The following is a 24857-nucleotide window of genomic DNA, read 5'->3' as shown; positions in this document are numbered from 1 at the left end:
TTACAAGACATATAAAAATGGAATATACAAATGCCCACTTCAAAGGGCTGTCCTAAGATTAGATGAAGATTTAGGAGCAGCCAGCATCCAGTTATGCACCATAAATGTTATGCCCTGGGCCTCAGTTTCCCAATCATGCGAATATAAGACAGAATAAATGAACTCCAACCTCACCAGCTCTCAACTTTTGCTTTCCTACTACAGTAGCCAGAATAATGCCCCTCAAATGTCCACGTCCTTGATCCACAGAATATGTGACTGTATCATGCTATACGGCAAAGGGAGTGCAGGCTGCTAATCAGCTGACCTTGAAATAGGGAGATTATCCTGGATTATGTAGGTGGACCCAATGCCATCATAGGGTTTTTAAAAATGAAAGAGGGAGTCAGGAGAGAGCACCAGACAAATGGCAGGCAAAGCTCTCAGCCCGCCATTGCTGGCTTTGAGGATGAAGAAAGAGGGCCTGAGCCAAGAAATGTGGATGGCCTCCGGAAGCTGGAATGAGCAAGAAAATGGGGTCCTCCCTAGAGCCTCCAGAGGCAACACGGTCTTGCAGAAAACTTCCTTTTAGTGCAGTGAGGCCGATTTCAGACAACTGAACGACAGTACTATGAGACAATAAATTTGTGTTGTTTTAAGCCACTACATTTGTGGTAATTTGTTACAGCATCAATAGTAAACTACTATATTTATCTGTAGTACTAAGACCTTCTATGCTTAGGACTGGACCTCTGCTGTGCTGGGAAAGACAGAATCATGCAAGGAAAAGGAAAAGCAAAGAAAAAAGAAAACATAAAATGCCAATATGTAACATGTGATTACATTTATCAATTCATTTATGTATGTTATATATTTGCATGTGTTTACGTCATTTAAAAACTGTTTAGCCTTACCAGCCTGCTAGAACAATGTTCTGTACTAAGGAACGGAAACTATCAATGAATCAAAATTAGACTACTTTCTCTAGCTCCTGCACACGGGACTTCTCCATCTACGGCTCCACCAAAAGCAGTTTAAAGTAACTTACTCAATTTTCCCTAGTTAAAGTAACTCATTCAAATTTTCTAAATAGTTTTAATAAGGTGATACAGTTTTAATTGTGATGAGTAGAAAAGTAACAGTAGTAACTTCTATTGCCAACCTCAAAGTGAAAGTCAAAGGCACAGGTCCATGAGTAGTGCATGTATTTTCAAAGTTCACAGTATTACTGTAGTCATATTATTGGTGTCACACTTCCTCCCTAAAGGTGAGCTTCGTTAAGGGAAAACTGTATAAACCATGGACTTCCGTTTGTTATATGCCTTACATTTTCCATAGAAAAATAAGAAATTCAGAAGTACTAAATAACGTGTGTGTAGGTATTTGAGATTTGCTTTAAGACGGTCAGCACAAAGGAAAGGAAGGCGATGTGGTTTGGCTGGGTCCCCATCCAAACCTCACCTTGAATTGTAATAATCTCCATGGGTCAAGGGTGGGACCCGGTGGAGATAACAGAATCAGAGGGTGGTTTCCTCCATACTGTTCTTGTGACAGTGAGTGAGTTCTCAGGAGCTGATGGTTTTATAAGGGGTTTCCCCCTTTGCTCGGCTCTCACTTCTCCTTCCTGCCACCATGTGAAGAAGGACTTGCCTCCCCTTCTGCCATGACTGTAAGTTTCCTGAGGCCTCCTCAGCCATGTGTGACTGTGAGTCAATTCAACCTCTCTCCTTTATAAATTACCCAGTCTCAGGTACGTCTTCATTAGCAGCAAGAGGACACACTAAAACGGAGGGAGAGAGGGAGAGCAGCAGAGGGAACAGATAAAAGCAGTCTGTGGAAAGGTTGGAGACAGGTATCTCACGCATCCTTACATTATTCTCTGTATATGTTTGAAACTCTCCGTAATAAACAAAAATTCTTAACCAGGTATGTGTCCCACCTGCCTACATACTCCCACCAAACTGGGATTTTTTTGTCCTATCTAGAATTGGCTTCTGCCTGTCTGAAGATATTAGGCTTGGCTCCATAGCACAGTGCTGTGTTTTTTGCCCTGCATCAGAGCTCCTGAGGACACCAGGGCAGGTCTGAATAGGATCAAGGAAGCAGGCGTTTTCTTGGAGACACAGGCAACTGTTTTCCAGCAGCTTCCCCTCAGACCCACTCTTCTTTGCGAAAAACAAGCTCTTCTGCCAGCAGATGCGCATCCTGTGGGCTGAGCCACACTAAGCCAAGCGAACACAGGCCCTGGCTCCCAGCTGCCTCAAGCCAGCTTGTTTCAAGAGCCATTTAACTCTCCATTAAGTTGATTTGATGAGTTCCTGGATGGCCACCAAGTCCACTGAGAAAAAAACTCCCTAACAGCAAGCACATCATCATTTACCGTACCCATTAAATGATTTGTGAGTCTGTGCTGCTTGGCACAAAAGTAAATCATTTTTGTTTTCTTATTTTCCTTCCTGTCCTTCCCGGTTTGGGTGTGCATGAGTTGGTGGCTCAGTCGCAGTTTTCCATTTAGCTGTTACGTCCCTTTTATGTTTCCCATCCCATAATCTTTTACTTAGCTGCACAGTTTGCTATTGCCATTCAGGTAATCTTTGCCCTGGAAAAGCAGCCAGTTCCTTCTATTAAGGAATCCAATTGAAACCCATCCTTCAAACATTCTCAAGTGCTAACAATAGAATAAAAGGTACTTGCTATTAAAAGCAATTTATTTGCAGTTAGGAAAGCAGAAGCTGAACAAAGAACACTGATGAATGACTGAAACAAGAGTGTTCTCATTAATTCCACATGGATGGCAGGGAAAAGGACAGCTAGACAGCCAGATATAATTACTCCTGAGTCATTAATGCCACCGTAATGAACCAGGGTCCTGCAGTCCAGACATCTAACTTCATGCAGACAACCTTCAAACTCTTTTCACCCATCCCACTTCAAGGTGTTCCCCATCCCCAAGTACCTGCATGCATGAACCTGTGCAGTCAGAACATTCGATGGAGACTCAAGAAAATCCTGGCCATGTCCCTTAACCATTCTGGGCTCTGGTACTGCCCTATGTAAAAGGGGACAATTTAGGGTTGCTCTGTGGAAAGAACGGAGTCTGTTGTGAGAAGACCTAAGAGGCAAAAGATCTGGTCTGGTGTTCACTTTCCAACTCAACTCAACAAATTTAAGGGCAACTAGGACATCCCAGGTACTGCCTTAGGCTATGCCTGTGGATTCAACAAGGAAGACCACACAACCCCTGCCCTCAGGAAGCCTAGAGTCCCACAGCTTCATAACAGGAGTAATCTAAAATTGAGTTCTTTCGGCTGGGCGCGGTGGCTCACCCCTGTAATCCCAGCACTTTGGGAGTCTGAGGCAGGCAGATCACCAGAAGTCAGAAGTTAGAGACCAGTCTGGCCAACACGGTGAAACCCTGTCTCTCCTAAAAATACAAAAATTAGCTAAGTGTGGTGGCGGGCACCTGTTAATTCCAGCTACTAGGGAGGCTGAGGCAGGAGAATCACTTGAACCTGGGAGGTGGAGGTTGCAGTGAGCTGGGATTGTGCCATTGTACTCCAGCCTGGGTGACAGAGCGAGACTCTGCCTCAAAAAATTAATTAATTAATTAACTAAAATAAAAAATTGAGTTATTTCATTTCCTTGGGCCTCATGGTATTTGTCCCACGAGGGTGATAAAATAATCCGCCTGCCTCACAGGGCTGTTACACAGCTTGGCCATTGTCTTGTTTCTTATGGATTTCCAAATGCTTCAGAGGGTTGGTTCCTGCCTCCCTAAACACATATGAGTAACAGAGCTCTAAAGACTGGATTTTAATTAATGGGAAAACAATCTGCTTTAGAAACAACTTAAAGATAAGTGAGTAAAAAGAGCAATATACAACTGTTTCTTGACTAACCAATTACTATGATGCCTGCCTCCAAAGTCACTCAGCAGGATGGGTTGGAGGAGACATTAACATCTTTTACAAGGACAAAGCAATTGTTTTAATTACAGCCAGAAAAGAAATGTTACACTCATTTCCTCTTTACAATCTCCTTGGCCGGGCGAGGTGGCTCACGCCTGTAATCCTAGCACTTTGGGAGGCGGAGGCAGGCGGATCATGAGGTCAAGAGATGGAGAGCATCCAACATGGTGAAACCCCGTCTCTACTAAAAATACAAAAAAATTAGCCAGGCGTGGTGGCATGCGCCTTTAGTCCCAGTTACTCGGGAGACTGAGGCAGGAGGATTGCTTGAACCTGGGAGGTGAAGGCTGCAGTGAGCCGAGATCAGGCCACTGCACTCTGGCCTGGCGACAGAGCAAGACTCCGTCTCAAAACAAACAAACAAACAAAAATACAAAAACAATCTCCTTAATGCAGATACTTGTGGCAGCCCTCCTGGTATCAGCACTTAAACCCACACACAGGCCTCCCCTCCGAGCAGAAGGCTGTATGACCAGACGGTGCTGTTTCACAGTGTTCTCCCTGAACTTGTCAGTTTCTCAATTACTCTGACCTCTCTGAATATGAAAGATGTTGTTGTTGATCTCCAAAAGATGCATTCTCATTATCAACATGAGAAAAACAATCCTAGGCAGTGTAGGGTATCTCATAAACACTACAGATATGCACAGGGACTCTTAGGGGGAAGCGCATTCATATTCTAGCAGAAAACCTTTCTGTATTGCTTCTCTTCCACCGCATATGCACGCCCACCCCAATCGTGCTTGGAGGGTGTGCTTTCCGGTGAAACAGTCCCCTGCCTGCTCCTGACTAGAATCCTCACCCCTGAGCATCCCATATTTCAGGGTGTTCTTTAATTTTTAATTTATTTTCTTACTCTGTTGCCCAGGCTGGAGTGCAATAGTATCATCAAAGCTCACTGCAGCCTGGAACTCCTGGGCTCAAGAGATCCTTCCGCCTCAGGCTCCCAAGTAGCTGAGACTGTAGGTACATGCCACCACACCTGGCTAATTTTTTTAATTTTAATTTTTGTAGAGGCAAGGTCTTGCTGTGCTGCCCAGGCTTGTCTTCAACTTCTGGCCTCAAGCAACCCTCCCACTATGGCCTCCCCAAGTGCCTGGGATTACAGGCATGCTCCGTCGTGCCTGGCCAGGATGCATTTTTTAGATGAACAAGCGACATGCACCAAAATATACTAAGTCCAGACTTCAGGGATGTAATCTATGAGTTAAGTGGACTCTCGCTTCAAGATAGTATTGGCTGTCCAAGGTTTTAACTTGTGGTTTCTTACTCTGTTGAGCCTAGTTTTCAGATGTCATAGACGCTGCAGAGGGGAAGTTAGCCAAGAAGGACTATGCGAGCCTCCCTATCCACTCTCAGAGCAGCGCGTCCTTATCAATGCACCAGGTAGGCCTAACCTGACTTTAAAAGGCAGTTATGGCCTATAAAAAGCAAAACTGTGTTGTGCGGAGGAAAAGGAAGAGAAACTCAAAAGAAGTGTCTCTATTTTCCATTCTGAAAGCAAAAGAAATGCCACACCTTTGTTCTCTGCTAATCATATGAGGTCAACTGGACCTCCAAATCTCTCCCAAGGTCGTTTTTAAATTATTGGTGTCCACTGGCCAACATGTCTGTCTCAAAATAGGAAAGAGCACCACCTAAAAACTCATGCTATAAATCCACAGGGCTTCACATTAAAAGTACCTATAAAAACGATTTTACAAAAGAAGACAGAAATCACCTCCTTACTCATGAGTTTCCCACCATACGTAAACTGGGAATTATATGTAAACACATGTGTCATACCCATAAATCCAAAGAATATTAGTAGATTGAGTAACTTAACAAGAACAACAAACATTGTCTTCTAGCAAATGATTAATGCATACAATTATTTTTAAAAACTGCACCAATAACCTCAGAGCCCAGGGGGGAATAGGCCCCTAAGCTTTGCGGTGAGAGGAGGCCCACCCCACTGCGTAGCTACCCAAGAGAAAGGAGAGGCTTTCTGGTTTGGAAATGCGAGACCAGGTAAAACTCTTTTGGAAGGAAATGATATTAGCCATGAAATTATTGACTAAACTGTTGCTTCTTCAATACTATTGAAGGAGAAATAAGAAAAATGAAAAAGGTATGTTGTTGATTCTTTGAGACCAACACACTCCAGTAAGACTCACATGATGGCTGCCTAAACCAAACTCACTTTTTCTCATCATGCCGACATGGCCCCAAAAAGCAACAGACAGGAAAGCCAGCCCACCGGCCAACTGGAGCCATGGGTCAGATGGGCCATGACCTTGGTTTAGCAGCAGATTCTGTCCTGCAGTTGGTTATGGAGCCCTGCACAACCCCAGTCCTTGAGCAGTTCTGAAAGCAGTGAGGGGCAACCTTCCCCCCGTGTGTATGTCATGGGACTCGAACCCACTGCTCAATCCTTAGCCTGCACCGTTTATACAGCATTCCCTCAGTCACTGTCTCAGCCCTGAGGAAACTGAGGGAGATCCCAGATACCCGGCTGCCCTCACATTGGTCACCTGCTTGGCATCTTAGATGGGTTCTGCTCATTTCACTTGCTGTCAGTCAGGTTCTGAGAAGAGTTTCAGGAACACGCACCCTGATGGCCAGCCCAGACCCCACGGCCGCGACACGCCCCCCACTGCCCGGCCCAGGGTTGTTAAAGATACAAGAAGCTGCTGGAACCAGCTGTGAATTTTAAATACAGGTACAAAGTGAGATTACCACAGGAAGCTTCTTAATGCTTTCTCTAAACCCATCCTTAAAACTCGTTAAACTTCCCTGTCTCTGTTTAAGCTATTTACTAAATGTCAAAACAGAGCCTAGCGCAAGAACTCAAGAAAACTTTATCATGAACATCAGCGACTCTCTTAGTCTGGTTTGTTGCTGAGAAGATGAAAGTGAAGGGTGGTGCCAGCGTCCTGCGTGTGACTGTCCCGTGCAGAACTTTACTGCACAAGGGAATACGCAGAGTTACAGGCAATATCCAGGGCAGCTCACAGGAACACTCCAAAAAGGTGTCCTCTGGAGTCAGACATAGTGGCGAATAGCTCTTTAAATCCCCTCATGCCTGCTGAGGTTTCTACTCAGGTAGGAATATTGGGGGCACAGGGCATAATAGCGCTTATCCAAGGGAAGTTTAAAAATACATGGATATAGACAGCCCCCAATGTATGATGGTTCCAGGTATAACTTTTCAATGTTACTGGTGGAAACCCGACTTCAAATACCTGTACAATCATTCTGTTTTTCACTTTCAGTACAGTATTGCAATAGATTACATGAGACACTCAACACTTTATTATAAAACAGGCTTTGTGTTGTTAGAAGATTTTGCCCAACTGTAGGGTAATGTAAGTATTCCGAGTCTGTTTAAGGCAGGTGAGGCTAAGCTATGACATTCAGTAGGCTCAGTGTATTAAATGTATTTCTGACTACAGTTTCAACTTACAATGAATGGGCTTCTCGGGATGTAACCCCATGACAAGTCAAGGAGCATCTACACATACCATATTTCACTGATTTTAAGATGCATGGTGTCACATTTTAACATCTCTGAAATCAGGCTGCATGTTATGCTCTATGGCATGTCATCATGTAATTGGCAGAATGTTCTGCTTTCTCCTACCGGTATACCTTTCAATCAATGTCAGAGAAGGTGAAATATGATTTGTCCATGGAAGCAGCTATACCCTGGCTGCTTATGCAACACAGGATTAAAAAGTGAGGAGAAGGACTTAATTATTTGTCTTCTTTATTTTGTACACACACAGCCTTAATATATAATAGCAGACAAATTTATACATTTCACACAAATACTGCTGAATTTCCCCATTTCTTTTCAGAAAAGGAAAAGTTATTTTGGTTAAAAATAAATACATAGGCCGGGCGCGGTGGCTCAAGCCTGTAATCCCAGCACTGTGGGAGGCCGAGACGGGCGGATCACGAGGTCAGGAGATCGAGACCATCCTGACTAACACGGTGAAACCCCGTCTCTACTAAAAAAATACAAAAACACTAGCCGGGCGAGGTGGCGGGCACCTATAGTCCCAGCTACTTGGGAGGCTGAGGCAGGGGAATGGCGTGAATCTAGAAGGCGGAGCTTGCATTGAGCCTAGATCCGGCCACTGCACTCCAGCCTGGGCGACAGAGCGCCAGACTCCGTCTCAAAAATAAATAAATAAATAAAAATAAATAAATATATAAAGTATTTGCTCTGTCCCCTACAGTCACTGGCTCCTACTGGCGCAAGGTCCTGTCTGCCATTCACAAGTTGCATGACCTGAGGCATGCCACTTACTCTCCCTGAGCTTTGATTTTTCTCAAGGGGAAGTGTGCCCTGACACTGGGTTGCTTTGAGCATTGGGAAACACTCAGCCCGTGGCTCTGAGCGGGCCTTCATTCAGTTCACATGCTCTTATCTCCCGCTTTCATTCAACTCCCACCCCTACCTGCATGCCCAGCCCCCAACTAGAGGAATTTCCAGAAGTAATGCAGAGTAAGCCTGCCCAGGCTGGCAAACTCCCCTGAACTTCCTCCTTTACAGAAAATGTGTTCTACCACCCCTAGAGCAGCAGGGATCAGACGAAACCCGGCCTTTGAAGGGGATGACTTGAAAAAGGCAGCCAGGAAGGACAGGTCAGAGACCACCCACATTCCAGCAAGGGTTCCCGTCCTGTTAGATTCCGTCTCCCATTGACCCAGATGATGATTCAGTGCCATCTTTCACAACAGCCAGAACAGTGTGCTCTTTAGCTGAGCTAAAGGGGAAGAGGACAGAGGAGAAAAGAAACTGAAGGTGGCGGAGGAGTGGAGTGGAACTGATGAGTGGCAGGTTCAAATCCACCGTAGACAAAGGCCACCTTCATGCATATGCTAGAATCTGACCTCGGATTTGCTTTAGGAAAACTGTAACAGGAAACCATATAGTTACTGTCTTTTACAACTTCTGTAGTCCTGGAAATATAAAACTCATGATTGGGAACTTACTAACTCATTAGAGTAATTATATATCATAGCTAAATTGTCTGGGGCCTTGGCTTTGATGGAAAGAGGTCAGTTGTCCAAACAAGTGACTCTGAAGCCTCATGTTCACAAAATGCCAGTTTGGGAAACTCCTACTTTTACCCTTCATTAATCTGACCAACTCCCAGCCCCTCTCCTGGTAGAAAATTGTTAGCTTCCGTGAAGGAGATGCTTGAGGCACACTGCTGCTGACCTGAAACCACCGGGGAAGTTCTAAAAACCACAGATGCCTGGGTCACCAACCCAGGGTCTGATGTAAGAGCCAGGGTGTAGCTTGGGCAGCAGGATTCTTAAAAGCTCCCCAGAGATGCCACCGTGCAGCCAGGGCCTGGCATCACTGGCCAAAGGGCTTGATCCCGGGCACTCACTCTACAATCTTTCACCACCTCAATAAAAGCAATGGCACAAGAAACGACTTGTCAAAACCTGCCCCTGGCACTGCCACCCTCTAATCTTCCCACAGAGAAGGGCCCAAACATCTATAGAGTCACTTAAAGGGGTGTTTTGCAAGAGGTTGAGAACAAAGGTGAACATGGGTGTCACCTTCTACCCATCTCATCAATCAGCTGGAAAATGCAGGGTACCCTTCAGAAAATACATAACGAGCCAAGCTGGAGACTTCACCGGGATGGCTCTGCAGCAGGGTGTGACCCGAGACAGTACGAAGGGAGAGATGAGAGAGTTTTCCCAGGTGCTAGAACAAACCTCGTGCAGCCAACCCACAATCTTGTCAAACAAATCCTTCAAGACAGTCGAAATCCTTCAACACCAGGAACTCGGGGTCAAGTGACGACTCTTCCCTCCAAAGCTTCAAGGAGTTGGAGGGGAAAAGAGTTCTTGATTGTCACAAACTGGGGAGGGGGGTGCTACCAGCATCTAGTGGGCAGAGACTAGGAACATCGTTCAGCATCCTGCAGTCCACGGGACAGTCCCCACAACGAGGCAGGACCCAGCCTAAAACGGCAGCAGAGAAACCCTGCTCCAAGCGGATGACTCAAGTGATTCCTCTAGCAACGCTCACCTGTGATGTTTCCACAAGGGTTAGATGACAACTGGGCCTTATTACTTAGATGACCCCGTGAGTAACCTTGTTTTTTTTTTTTTTTTTTTGAGACAGAGTCTCGCTCTGTCACCCAGGCTGGAGTGCAGTGGCCGGATCTCAGCTCACTGCAAGCTCCGCCTCCCGGGTTCACGCCATTCTCCTGCCTCAGCCTCCCGAGTAGCTGGGACTACAGGCGCCGCCACGTCACCCGGCTAGTTTTTTGTATTTTTTTAGTAGAGACGGGGTTTCACAGTGTTAGCCAGGATGGTCTCGATCTCCTGACCTCGTGATCCGCCCGTCTCAGCCTCCCAAAGTGCTGGGATTACAGGCTTGAGCCACCGCGCCCGGCCAACCTTGTTTACAAATAAGTTCAAAATAAGGTTTATGGCTCTTGCTCAAGGGAAGATAAAAATGACACATCCAAACCCAAACCAAGATTCCTCCACGAGAACTCTTGGAAACAAACAAGAAACTCTGAGTGTTCCTTCAAAACTGAAAAGTAAAAACGGCCTGGCCAAGCCCCAGCTCTGAGCCAGCCGGCTGGCCGGCCCACTCCCACCCGCAAGGATGCTCCTGTAGCCCCCTTGGTGCCAGTGCTCTGAGGCTCTCAATTATTAACAGGATGCTAACGGCCAAGCACAGTGGCTCACACCTGTCATCCCAGCACTTTGAGAGGCAAGGTGGGTGGATCACTTGAAGTCAGGAGTGCAAGACCAGCCTGGCTAACATGGTGAAACCCCGTCTCTACTAAAAATACAAAAATGAGCCAGGCGTGGTGGCGGGCATCTGTAATCTCAGCTACTGGGGAGGCCGAGGCAGGAGAATCGTTTGAACCCAGGAGGCAAAGGTTGCCGTGAGGCAAGATCACGCCACTTCACTCCAGCCTGAGCGACAGAGAGACTCTGTCTCAAAAATAAACAAACAGAAAATGAGGCCAACAGAAACAGACACTTGTGAACACCTATACCCAGCTTTAAATTTTAATGTTTCCTATAATTTACGAAAACAATACATGGAAGATTTTTCAGCAGTGATTTTGTTTCTCTCATTTATGAAAAGAAAAGCTTTACTCATCCCTATGAATAAACACAGAGGACCAAACCCTCCCCAGCCTCATCTCACCTCGGCCCACCAGGTGGACTGACAGTCCCAAGGGCTGCCCTGCGCCCTGGCTCCCAGGCACTGCGTCCTCAGCTCTCACCTTCCTCCCTCCTGCCAGGAGAGATGAGCCACGTGTGATGGGAAAACAACTGGCAAAGGTCTACCGCAACTGTTCAGCGCTAAACAGTACACAGATAGATGTCTGCTAAACGAACACGGCTTTGCCTGGGCGACCAGAGCACATCAGCACCCAAAGATGAACAGTGTCTACGTTCAAATGCCAACTGCCTGACGAACGCCTTCCCCATTTCCTGCTTCCCTTGTCCCAGGAACACTGCTGAAGGTCACACGAAAGCATATCTAGGACACAAGGAACAAACACGCACCTAACTGCCCCCCGCCAACATTCTTTCAGGGGAGAATAACCACCCTGTACAAACAGCCATGCGGAGCAGCACCCTGCCAGCACCTGGGGTCCGTCCTCTCTCTGGGGCTTATCCTCAGGTCAGAATTCAAGTACCACCTGATTACCTGCCCAACAGGGACAGACATTCAGTTGGGCTGCGTAACTGTGTACGGGTAACTTGGCGCCTTTTCAATGCTGAATGATTTTGTATTACTAGGGAGAAAAAAACAACACAACTGCTTATTTGGCTCACAGTCATACCATTTCAGTGTACGACGGCTCACCTGAGTCTGAACAACACCAAGAAAGAGCACTCAGGCCGCAGAGAATACTACGGAGTATTTTCTAAGCATTTCTGTTTCTCTGACTCTTGATTTTGCGCTTGAAGATAAAAGTTATCTAAACTAGCCAAACACAGCAGCTCACACCTGTAATCCCAAAACTTTGGGAAGCTGAGGTGGGAAGATTGCTTGAGCTCAGGGGTTTGAGACTAGCCTGGGCAACATGGTGAGACCCAGTCTCTACTAAAAAAAAAAAAAAAAATTAAAAAAATTAGCCCGGTGTGGTGGCAAACGCCTGTAGTCTCAGCTACTCAGGAGAGTGAGGTAGGAAGAGTGTTTGAGCCCAAGAGGTTGAGGCTGCAGTGAGCCATGATCCCTGGGCAACAGAGCGAGACCCTGTCTCAGAAAAATGAAGATTAAAAGAATAAAGTTACCTAAATTATATTACATCAATAACATGACTTATAGCATATAAATTCAACAGACCCCCAAGAGATTCAAATATAATTTTTTTTTTTTTTTTTTTTTTTTTTGAGACAGAGTCTCGCTCTGTCGCCGAGGCTGGAGTGCAGTGGCCGGATCTCAGCTCACTGCAAGCTCCGCCTCCCAGGTTCACGCCATTCTCCTGCCTCAGCCTCCCGAGTAGCTGGGACCACAGGCGCCCGCCACCTCACCCGGCTAGTTTTTTGTATTTTTTAGTAGAGACGGGGTTTCACCGTGTTAGCCAGGATGGTCTCGATCTCTTGAGGTCGTGATCCACCCGTCTGGGCCTCCCAAAGTGCTGGGATTATAGGCTTGAGCCACCACGCCTGGCCTCAAATATAAATTTTGAGGCGGGACACAGTGGCTCACGCCTGTAATCCCAGCACTTTGGGAGGCTGAGGCAGGCAGGTCACTTGAGGTCAGGAGTTCAAGACCAGCCTGGCCAACATAATGAACACCTGCCTCTACTGAAAATACAAAAATTAGCCAGGTGTGGTGGTGCGCACCTGTAATCCCAGCTACTCAGGAGACTGAGGCAGGAGAATCACTTGAACCTGGGAGGCAGAGGTTGCAGTGAGTTGAGATCACACCACTGCACTCCAGCCTGGATGATAGGGTGGGACTCTATCTCAAAAAAAAATTGTGTTTTTGAGAAGAGCAGTAGTTTCTATTTTTCCCATAGAACAGACAATGTTACAAATTTGATGCAGTTGACTGCCTAGTGAAAGTCTAAATTATTCAGAAATATGTGCTGTCTATATTTTAATTATTATTATTTTTCTTGAGATGAAGTCTCGCTCTTGCCCCCCAGGCTGGAGCGCTACGATGCAATCTCGGCTCACTGCCAACTCTACCTCCCAGGTTCAAGCGATTCTCCTGCCTCAGTCTCCTAAGTAGCTGAGATTACAGACACCTGCTACCATGCCCGGCTAATTTTTGTATTTTTAGTGGACACGGGGTTTCACCATGTTGGCCAGGCTGGTCTCGAACTCCTGACTTCAGGTGAGCTGCCTGCCTCGGCCTCCTAAAGTGTTGGGATTACAGGCGTGAGCCATCGCACCTAGCCTATTTTAATTATCATTATTATTTATTTTTATTTTTTTTTAGACGGAGTATCACTCTGTCGCCCAGGCTGGAGTGCAGTGGCACTATCTCGGCTCGCTGCATGTTCCGCCTCCCGATTCTCCTGCCTCAGCCTCCCGAGTAGCTGGGACTACAGACACCCGCCACCACGCCCGGCTAATTTTTTGTATTTTTAGTAGAGACAGGGTTTCACCGTGTTAGCCAGGATAGTTTTGATCTCCTGACCTGGTGTTCCACCCACCTCGGCCTCCCCAAAGTGCTGGGATTACAGGCGTGAGCCACTGTGCCCGGCCAATTATTTTTAAGAAAAGCGACTGAAGCACAGTGCCCATTTCACTACAAGTCAGAGGTTCCATTCTAACATGAAGGTAAAATGTTGAAACGCCCTGCACATTATCAGAGATTCGCATTTTCCAAGAAAGGCTATCTTAGAGAAGGGCAGAAATAGCTGGATCTTCAGTCTCTTGGGAAGTCTGCAAAGTAACAGGTTGCTCACATAGCATAGCTATGTCTGATGCAGCCATCCCCAGGGTGCCATAATCTGCCCTAAAAGGTCCCCCGGAGCCGGCAGTGCTGTGGGTGAGACTGCACAGGAAATCAAAGCAGGCAGCTGTACAGTGCACAGGGGACAAGCTGGTGTTGTCCAAGCCCAGCGAGGAGCCTGGCTGACGTTCAGGAAGTTGATGAACAGAAGCGGCTTTGCTTATCACTAACCAAACAGGGCAATTTCATGACTCACAGTCATTGTCAAAAAACTTGACCTACAGTGGAAATACTGGCTTTTATTAACTATCCTGAGGTAATGATATAAAGAATCAGAAATTCCTCAGCAAGAGATTTTTAAATGATGTTCTGGCTCTTTCTCGAGGGAAAATAAAGATGATAAAACCTTTACCCATGGAACAAATATTTATCCCGCATTTCATAAGGATGAGGCTGTGTAGAGACACACAGACATACCGAAAGCAAAGAGGTGAGTGGGCCAAAATGCCCACTGAGGGACCAAATGAGACTGGCATGGACTCCGTACTAAGAAAGCACTTTCAGGACATACACAGCTAAGTGACCAAGGCTGGGTGGCTCCGGCAGAGATCCATTGAACACAGCAGAGAACCCAGAAACAGACCCAAACACATGAGCCCAACTGATTTTTGACAACAATGCAAAAGTAATTCAATGGAGGAAAGGTGGTCTTTTCAACAGAGGGTGCCAGAGTAACCGGATATTCACAGGCCGAAAAACTGAAACTTAAGTTTCATACCATGTACAAAAATTAATTCAAAACGGATCACAGACATACATGTGCAATGTAAAACAATAAAACTTTCCGAAAAATACAGAGAAGAAAATATTCAGGACGTAGGGTTAGGCACAGAGCTCTTAAAATTGATACCATAAAAGGAATCATTCGTATATTGGGCTTCATAAACTAAAAACTTTTGCCCTGAGAAAACCCTGTAAGAGGATGAGAGGACGAGCTACAGAGTAAGAGAAAATATTTGCAAACCATATATCCAACAGCGGACTTGTATCTAAGATACACCAAGCTCAGTGGCTCACACCTGAAATCCCAACACTTTGGGAGGCAAAAGCGAGAGGATCACTTGAGTCCAGGAGTTTGAGACAGCCTGAGCAACACTGCGAGACCCCAGCTCTACAAAAGATTTTCTATAGTCAGCTGGGTGCGGTGGCGTGTAACTGTAGTCCTAGTTACTCAGAAGGCTGAGGCAGAGGATCCCTTGAGCCCAGGAGTTCAAGGTGGCAGTACACCACGACTATACCACTGTACTCCAATCTGGGTGACAGAGGCAGACCCTGTCTCTAAAAAAATTTTAATTAATTAACTAATTTAATGTACAAAGAACTCTCAAAACTCAACAATGAGAAAAAATACATAATAGGCAGGCCTTACGCCTGTAATCCCAGCAGTTTGGGAGGCTAAGGCAGGAGGATCCCTTGAGGCCAGGAGTTTGAGACCACACTGAGCAAAATGGCAAAACCATGTCTCTCCAAAAAATATGGAAATTAGCTGGGCATGGCGGCACTAACCTGTAGTCCCAGCTACTCGGGGCCGGGGGTGGGGGTGACAGGCGCTTAGGCGAGAGGACTACTTGAGCCCGATGAGGTCCAGGCTGCAGTGAGCTGTGATCACACCACTGGACTCCAGCCTGGGCAACAGCAAGACCTTGTCTCAAAAAACAGTACAGTAAGCAAGCAATCCAGCTGGGTGGGTGGCTCACACCTATAATCCCAGCACTTTGGGAGGCTGAGGCGGGTGGATCACCTAAGGTCAGGAGTTTGAGACCAACCTGTCCAACATGGTGAAACCCTTGTCTCTGCTAAAATAAAAAGAAAAAAAATTAGCTGGGCATGGTGGCACGCCCAGCTACTTGGGAGGCTGAGGCAGGAGAATCGCTTGAACCCAGGAGGTGGAGGTTGCAATGAGCCAAGATCGTGCCACTGCACTCCAGCCTGGGTGACAGAGTGAGACCCTGTCTCAGAAAAAAAAAAAAAAAAAGAAAAGAACGGGCAACATAAGAAAGCCCCACATGAGACTAGCAGAAGTTTTAGAAGGAATACAGGTGATGAAAGGAAATACGATTTGAGAAAATTTCACTATCGAACACTATTTGGAGTGAAAACTCTCCAGATTTCATGACAGATCTAATCAGACTGACGGTGAATGTTCAGCAAAATAAGAATAAATCTAGATAAAGCGGACAGAAACTATAGAATACCAAACACCAAAAGAAAAGTGTAAGAGTCATCAGGAAGTAAAGACAGATTAGCCACAAAAATAAAAATTATGCTGACAGCAGACCTCTCTATAGCAAAATGAGCCAAAAGATAATAAAATATTATCTTCAAAGTGCTGGAATTCCATGCCCAACTAAATAGATTTCAAGACATTACGAAATGAAAGCATTTCAGGCAATACTGCTTACTGAAAAGAACCCCTGAAGGATGTACTAAAAGATCAGCAAGAAGGAAACTAAACTCAGAGGAGTAACACTCAAGAAGCAATGAGAAGTAAACAAACTGGCAATTAAATTAACCGTAAATTAATCTAAACAAGCATTAGTTATTAAATACGTTTTTAAAAGGTCATTTTAAAAAGATGAAGCTAAAATGATATAAAACATATGAAAGACAAGATTTGATTAAAGTTGAAGCTTTCTAAGATGGTTGTATTCTTCAGGAGGAGAATACAGCTAATGGTTAGTTTTAAACTTCAATTCAAACATGCATATTAAATATGTGAGTGATCATTAAAATAACAAAAATAGAACGTATAACTTCCCAACTAAGACACAGAATTAAAAACTCAGAGGTCAAAGAAAGAAAGGGGAGAGGGAGGGAGGGAGGAGAGGGAAGGAGGGAGAGAAGGAAGGAAGGAAGAAAAGAAGGAAGGAAGGAAGAAAAGAAGGAAGGAAGGAAGGAAGGAAGGAAGGGGGGAGAGAAAGAAAGAACAAGCTGGGAAAATAAAGAAATAAAATGCAATGATAGAAATAAACTCAAACCATCAGTAGCCACAATACATATACATGGATTAAATTTATCAGTTTAAAAAAGAGTCTCAGATCCCATTTTTTAAAAATGTAGCTACATTCTGCTCACAAGAAATACGCAGAAAACATAATGACATAGAAAAATAGAAACTAAAGAAACCATAGAAAAGCTATCCCAGGCTACGCAAAGGACATAAACAGACATTTCTCAATTGAAGACATATAAGTGGCCAAGAAACATGAAGAAATGCTCCACATCACTAATCATCAGAGAAATGCCAACTAAAACCACAATGAGATATCATCAAACACCAGTCAGAATGGCTGTTACTAAAACATCAAAAACCAGCAGATGTTGGCACGTATATGGAGGAAGAGGAACTCTTATACACTGTTAGTGGGAATGTAGATTAGTACAACTCTGTGGAAAACAATGCGGGGAATTCTCAAAGTAGTAAAAACAGAACTACCATTCAACCCGGCAATCTCACCAATGTGCATCTCCCCAAAATAAACCATTATATAAAAAAGACACCTACGCTCATATGTTTATTAAAGCAATATTCACAATAGCAAAATCATGGAATCAACCTAAGTATCCATCAATAGACGATTAGATGAAGAGAGTGTGGTATATATACACCATGGAGTACTATGCAGCAATAAAAAAGAATGAAACCCTGTCTCCCGCAGCAACATGAGTGGAGCTGGAGGCCATTATCCTAAGTCAAATAACTCAGACACACAAAACCAAATACTGCATGTTCTCACAAGTGAGAGCTAAACAATGGGTAAACACAGACACAAAGACGTAAATAACAGACACTGGGGAGTCCTTAGGCGGGGAGAATGGGGGGGATGGCGGTGAGGGTTTAAACAAATTATCTACTGAGTACAGTGTTCACCGTTTGGGTGGTGGGTGCACTAGAAGCCCAAACCTCACTATTGTCCAAGATACTCATGTAGCAAACCTGTACACATGCCTCCGAATCTAAAATTGAAAAGAATTTTTAAAAGAATTACCAAAACCCTGGGGTTCAGATCACCACCATCTCTCTCAAGGATTTACTGGAGAAGCCTCCTAACTTGCCTCCTCCTCTCTCCCCCTTTTTATGGACTGAATATTTATGCCCTCCCCCAAATTCATATGTGGAAGCCCTGACCCTCAGCGTGATGTTCTATGGAGGTGGGGCCTTGGCCCCATGATGGGGTTAATATCTTTATGAAAAGAGGAAGAAACACCAGAACATGTGCTTGTTGCTTGCTTTCTCTCTTCTCTTATTCTCACTCTCATGCTCTCCGCCATATGAAAACACGGCAAGAAGGCAGCTATCTGTAAGCAAGGAAGAGGGCTCTCACCAGGAACCAAACTGACTAGCATTTTGATTTTCGACTTCCCAGCCTCCAGAACTGGCAGAAATAAATGTCTGCTGTTTAAGAAAAAAAAAAAAAACAGAAAGAAAAGCTATCTCAAGCCAACACTACCCAAAAGAAATTTGGTATAGATGATGAAAGCAGATTTAAAAAAGACTTTACAGCAAAAAGCAATACATTAGAATAAAGAGGTCATCACCAACTGATAAAGGGAATAACTCATCACGAGGAAGAGTCCTAAATCTGTTTTCACCTAAAAATTTGGCATCAAAATACATAAGGCAAAGTCTGACAAATTACATGAATAAAATTAAAATGCATAATTATAATGGGACAAAAAGCTATAAAGGATATAGAAAATTTGAATACAGTAAACAAATGAGTCAACACATTTTTCCCAAATTGCAACAATACACTAATGAACTATAAGTTAATCTTATAACCACCATTAAAAAATTTTTTAGCTGAATGGAAAATATCAGAGTGCACCCCAAATGACAAAGTTAAGCATTACTTTGTTAAACTTTTGTTTATAGTTGTATATTGAGTGATGATGCCCTTTTTGCTGCGGGTTACAATTGAGGCTTGAAGTCTTCAATCTAATAGATTTAAATCAAAGTCTGCACCCCAAAGCACATTCCTCTCAAGCACACAGGAATCATTACAAAATCTGATTATTTATTATGCACAAAAGAAGTCTCAACCAAACCCAGGGAATCCATGTCATTTTCTGAGCTTGAGAAAAGGCGGCCACAAGAAGCTGTCTCTTGGTTGGTTCCCTGGGACTCTTTTCAATAACCTGAGCTCACCGGAATGATCTAGAACATGTCTCTCATCCCTGTAAGTGCTGGCTAACCTGGCTAGTTGTTATTTGTGTCTAGCATGTAACACAACTCTAAAAATTGGGGGTAGAATGAAATATTGTTCAGTGAAAGAATTAGAGCAATCTTTAAGAAGTGGAAACTAAGCCAAGGTTGACCATTTTTTACTTTTTGAGAGACTCCGCTATAGGTCAAGTTGAACACTAGAAGAACTATATCAGAAAAAAAAAAAAGAAGATGAAAATTGTTTGAGCTTTGGTACAAGCTGAGGGCATGTGGGTACCTGGGGTCACAGACTCCAAGAGTGAACAGGCACAGGACGTCAGCGAGCAAGCTGGCTAGTGGGAAGGGACAATTCTAGCCAGATCAGCCCTTTTTTATCAATAGAGAATGTAACTTTTCAAAGACACACCTCTGGCAGTTCAAAAAGAATCAGAGCGCACAGTCTCCGTCATCCTTCTAAACCGCTCTTCCATTTCAGGCCAATGTCTACAGCCCTGGAGTGGGAAACGCAACAGGGAGCCGGGGATGGGTCAGGGGTAATAGGCTGCTGTGTCATGCGAAAGAGTTAGACAAGCCAAGGCAGGTCTGTCTGTCTAAGCAGAGTGAGATGGTCAGAATTCTGGCATGCAGAGAGAACAGGAAAGGACTAGAAATCGTGTATACATTCAACATGCATGGTCAGCCCACACTGTCAGCTCTCAAATACTCGTCTGAGGTGGGGGACTGGTAAAAGTATCGATAGACTGGAGAAAGAAAAATCTTTTTTTTTTTTTGAGATGGAGTTTCACTCTTGTTGCCCAAGTTGGAGTGCAATGGCATGATCTCGGCTCACTGCAACCTCAGCCTCCTGGGTTCAAGCGATTCTCCTGCCTCAGCCTCCGGAGTAGCTGGGATTACAGGTGCGCGCCACCACACCTGACTAATTTTTTGTATTTTTAGTAGAAACAGGACTTCATCATGTTAGCCAGGCTGGTCTCGAACTCCTGACCTCAGGTGATCCACCCACCTCAGCCCCCCAAAGTGGTGAGGTTAAAATTCACGTAACAGAAAACAAGCCATTTTCAAGGGCACAACTCAGTGGCATTTAGTACATTCACGTGTTGTGCAGCCACCACATCTATCTCGTTCTAAAACATTTTCATCACCCCAAAAGAAAACCGCCTGCCCATCACGCAGTTGGTTCCACTTCTCCCCTGTCCCCATCCCCTGGAAACCACGAATCTGTTTTCCATCTATATGAATTCATCTACTCTGGATATTTCTTATCAATGGAATCAAACAGTATGTCTGGCTTCTGTTACTTGGCAGATTGTCAAGGTTCATCCATGTTCTATCAGCTATCAGTGAGAAAGACATGTCCAAAGCCTGCGAAAGCCGAACCTACAGCACTGAGCAAGCAGCTGAAGAGGGCAGAAGAGGGTTAAGGGTAACGCCATCGTCAGCCTTGGGGACTGAAAGGACTCAGGGACCGTTACACAAATAGGAGACAGAGAAGGTGCAGGGTGGGGCAAGGGGCGATGAGTTTCTTCTGGACAGAGTCTAAAGTGCTAGGAAAAACTCACACTGGAGATGTCCACTAGGCAGCTGAAAACAGTCTCGAGCTTCAGAGACTCCAGAGGAGAAAAGGCATGGAGATGCCGCCTCATGAACCCGAGGCCGAGGGGACACACACACCTGCGCCAACTGCTGCTGCTCAGACACACACAACCCATGAACTGTCCTTGCCGTTTTCAGGAGGTCACACATCCATTTACAAAACTCCAGGGGTGAACGACGAAAAGTGACGCTCAGGATAGAAAAAATAGTATCCTCACCCCAGAGCAAAGCTTAGCCTGTTTGTACTGGCTTTTGCAAAAAGAACCCATTCACAAAGACAGCAGTTGGCATTTTCCAATAAATATTTCCTCCACCACCTTTGAACCTTGTATCACGAGATGCCATCGTTCTCTGCTTCCAGTTTAATCTACCAGCATCTAACCCTCCTGGGACTCCTGTCAGTTTTACGATTCATTTAGAAGTTTGGTGTAAATATACGGTGCCACCACCCTGACTGCAACTCTGGAAGTAAAATACTTATTTCATCCTAACTGAACAATTCCTCTCAGTAATTCTAACCTACAAAGGGAGGGCTGATCCCTCTCCATTCTCTCCTCACATCCAACCTGAGCCAGCGTCAGGCTCTCTGAAGATCCTTGTCTCACCCTGGCCTTGCTTTTGAATGTCAAGAGCAACAGTAATCGTTTCTTCCTCCAAAGAGATGCCAAGTCCTACACAAATCCATTTAAATGTATGCAAAAGAATCTTTACCTACTTAAAATATAGATTTATATGTTTATGTATTTATACACAAATTTATACACATACAAAATTTTATAAAATATACTTCTATGACTGACTCTTGAACAACATACGTTTGAACTGTGAAGGTCCATTTACACTCAAATCTTCTACCTACGCCACCGAGAGAGCAAGACCAAACCCTCCTCTTCCTCCTCTATCTGCTCAACGTGAAGACTATGAGCATGAAGACTTTTATGGTGGTCCATTTCCACTTAATGAATAATAAATATATTTTCTCTTCCTTCTGATTTTAACAACATTTTCTTTTCTCTAGCTTTATTGTAAGAATACAGTACATAATACATACAACATACACAATATGTGTTGATTGGCTATTTTATATCAGTAAGGCTTCAGGTCTACAGTAGGCTATTATTAGTTAAGTTTTGGGGAAGTCAAAAGCCATATACATTATTTTCTCTTTTTTTCTTTAAGAAACAGGGTCTTGCTGTGTTGCCCAAGCCGGCCTCAAAGTCCTGGGCACAAGCGATCCTCCCGCCTCTGCCTCCCTAGTCTCTAGGACTACAAGACATTCACAGATTTTCAACTGCACAGGAGGTGACCCCCATGCCCCCAATCCCCATGTTGTTCCAGTGTCAACTGTAAACTATTTTCTCTACCCTCTAACTGTTAAGGCCAGGCTCAAAATGAGAAAGGAAATTATTCCAGCAAGCTTAGAACAAAGGAATGGGAGGGAAGTAACGTACCAGCAACTGGTACATTCATTGAGGCAGAGATCCTCAGTTAGAGGACAAATTCCTGGAGTCCTGGGGGCATATACAAGTGTAAGTTAAGGGGTGAGGGTTACCTGTGATGAAAGCGAGCTCCCAGAAGCTAACCTCTTCCTCTGGGAGGCCACCTCATCTCCCAGGCACGCTCTGATCACACAGCTCTATGCTCTGCTCCCCTCATCCATTCCTCCACCCAGCCTGTTCCAGGCATGAGGGCCCCACAGTGAGCCAGACAGACAAAGCCCCTGTCCCTGTCCTACAGAGCTTGTGATCCGAAGGGGCACCAGTGAAGGAGGGGAGGGACGAAAGACAGAGAAAGAAAACAGCATTGTCAGATAAGCAGTGACAATAGACAGACAACGTCCCAATACATCTGTCAGATGGGAAGGTGAACAGGGCTGGCCAGGGTGGAGACGGGGACAAATTTCACGAGTGTGGAGGGGAGGGGCTGAGTGAATCTCAGGACCCGAAAGAGATAAGGGAATGAGACACAGGTGAGTGCCTAGAGAAGGAACCTTCCGGTGACTGCATGCGTGCGTGAAGAGCAGGGAGGCCTAGGCAGCTGTGAGCAGAGGGGTGGGGGCAGAAGCAGAGAGGGGCACACCTGCTACTTTGCTGTGATTTGTTTATTGTCTATGCACCTGATTGAAATGGAGGCGCCTGGAGAGCAGGGCCTGCACCACACCTGCACAGCTCCACCCAGAGCCTTGCGGGCCAGAACCAGGTGCAGCGGATCGGAGGGAGCGTGGATACGATGGATACAGAAGAACCGTGTGAATCAGGAAACTTTTCCAAAGGAAAAATGAGCCGCTAAGCAAGGCTGTTGGCAGGTGCAGGTAATATGCCAGAATTCACTGTAAGCTTAAAGCCTTCGCCAAAGGCTTTTAATTTCAACACATGCAGGACATTTTCCAAGAAAACACTCTGCTTTAATCTTATAATGGAAGTCAATAAAAAAACAGGATTCGCATTGCTGTATGCACATGAAAAAAAATATTCATTTTCCAGACTACTTTGCTAGAAAAATTACTCCCTAAAATTTAAAAATGTCTATATTTAACTCATTTCAGCTACATAGGTGGCACACATACATTGTCTGTTTACACAGCTTTCACAGACAACCATAACAGACTTTCTAGTTCACTGGAGAAAACTCTGGGGAAAAAAGCTACTTCTTAATTCTGTATTCTAGCAATAATAGCCTCCACTTGGACACATCAAAGGAATTAATGGTCAGCTCATCCGAGTGGTAATTACAAAAACTAGCTTTAGACCAGGGCCCAGTAAGCGTTTTCTGTAAAGGGCCAGATAGAAAATATTTTAGGCTTCGCAAGCATCACACAGTATTGAATCCATAGTCTTCTTTGCTTTTGGGGGCTTTCCTCCCTGCGAGTTTTGCTTGTTTGCTTGTTTTGTTTACCATGCTAGGAAAAAAACGTAAAAACAATCTAACTTCTGAGCCAAACAGGCCACGGTTTGCCAACCTCGGCTTTCGACCACAATGAGAAGGGGGCACTTGGAGTTCCAAGCTCCTCCTTATTAAATCCAAAGGGGCAGGATCCCCACGGTTCTGGATTACCTCTTTCAGTCTCTCCAGCTCATTCTGGAGGGCCTGTTTGGATATTTCCACTTCAATCATCTGCTGTCGGAGAGTTTCGTTTTCATCCTCGGCTTTAGCGCGCTTTTCCTCCACTGTCTTAAGTTCGTGGTGCAATCTGACAGATACATCTTTGGCTACCTGCATCGACCCACAGAGATCATTTTCAGGATATGAGGCTTTGTGTGTGCTAAGGGTACTATCAGACAACGTCAGAGGCAAAATCATTAATATGATACTGCACCACATAGCAAAGACCCTGGCAGTACATAACCGACCTATTTTTTTTTTTTTTTTGAGGCGGAGTCTCGCTCTGTCGCCCGAACTGGAGTGCAGTGGCCAGATCTCAGCTCACTGCAAGCTCTGCCTCCCGGGTTTATGCCATTCTCCTGCCTCAGCCTCCGGAGTAGCTGGGACTACAGGCGCCCGCCACCTTGCCCGGCTAGTTTTTGTATTTTTAGTAGAGATGGGGTTTCACCGTGATAGCCAGGATGGTCTCGATCTCCTGACCTAGTGATCCGCCCGTCTCGGCCTCCCAAAGTGCTGGGATTACAGGCTTGAGCCACCGCGCCCGGCCTAACCGACCTATTTTTAAGAGGAGGAGGAGATTCGTTTAAAAATGAAATCAACATCTGGACTAAAAGGCCACTCTGGCTGGTCTGACAGTGGTGCATTATCAGAACGTGCTAACATTACCGTCACTAAAGTTGGTATACAAACCCCCGAACTGCTAAAGTTAAATGGCTTTAAAATAAATTGTTTTTAAAGCCCACTTTGGATAACCCTCCTCCCCCACAGATGATCACCAAGCATGCCAATCCTGGCCAGGCCCACGGGCTTTAAGCAAAAAATTTAAATAAGAGTAAACAAACATTTCTATTCACTAAAGTAATACCGAACCCACCTGCTAACAAAACAAGTAAGTTGCCTGTAATCCCAGCACTTTGGGAGGCAAAGAAAGGAGGATCACGGCCGGGCGCGGTGGCTCAAGCCTGTAGTCCCAGCACTTTGGGAGGCCGAGACGGGCGGATCACCAGGTCAGGAGATCAAGACCATCCTGGCTAACACGGTGAAACCCCGTCTCTACTAAAAACTACAAAAAACTAGCCGGGCGAGGTGG

At 45.0% G+C, this 24857-nt stretch overlaps 1 protein-coding gene across 1 annotated transcript in view; it reads right to left on the bottom strand.

The window, feature by feature from the left end:
• MTCL1 (microtubule crosslinking factor 1) overlaps nucleotides 1–24857 on the bottom strand; it is a 123953-nt gene that overhangs the window by 87024 nt on the left and 12072 nt on the right. Inside the window, exon 3 of the mRNA XM_026456009.1 lies at nucleotides 23720–23878. Coding sequence (XP_026311794.1) covers nucleotides 23720–23878 — 159 coding nt within the window. The remainder of the gene's footprint in view (nucleotides 1–23719; nucleotides 23879–24857) is intronic.

The sequence above is a fragment of the Piliocolobus tephrosceles genome, chromosome 18 (genome assembly GCF_002776525.5).
Source record: "Piliocolobus tephrosceles isolate RC106 chromosome 18, ASM277652v3, whole genome shotgun sequence".
Classification (NCBI taxonomy): Eukaryota; Metazoa; Chordata; class Mammalia; order Primates; family Cercopithecidae; genus Piliocolobus; species Piliocolobus tephrosceles.
The sequence above is the reverse complement of the archived record's forward strand: the minus strand, read 5'-3'. Positions and strand labels throughout refer to the sequence as shown.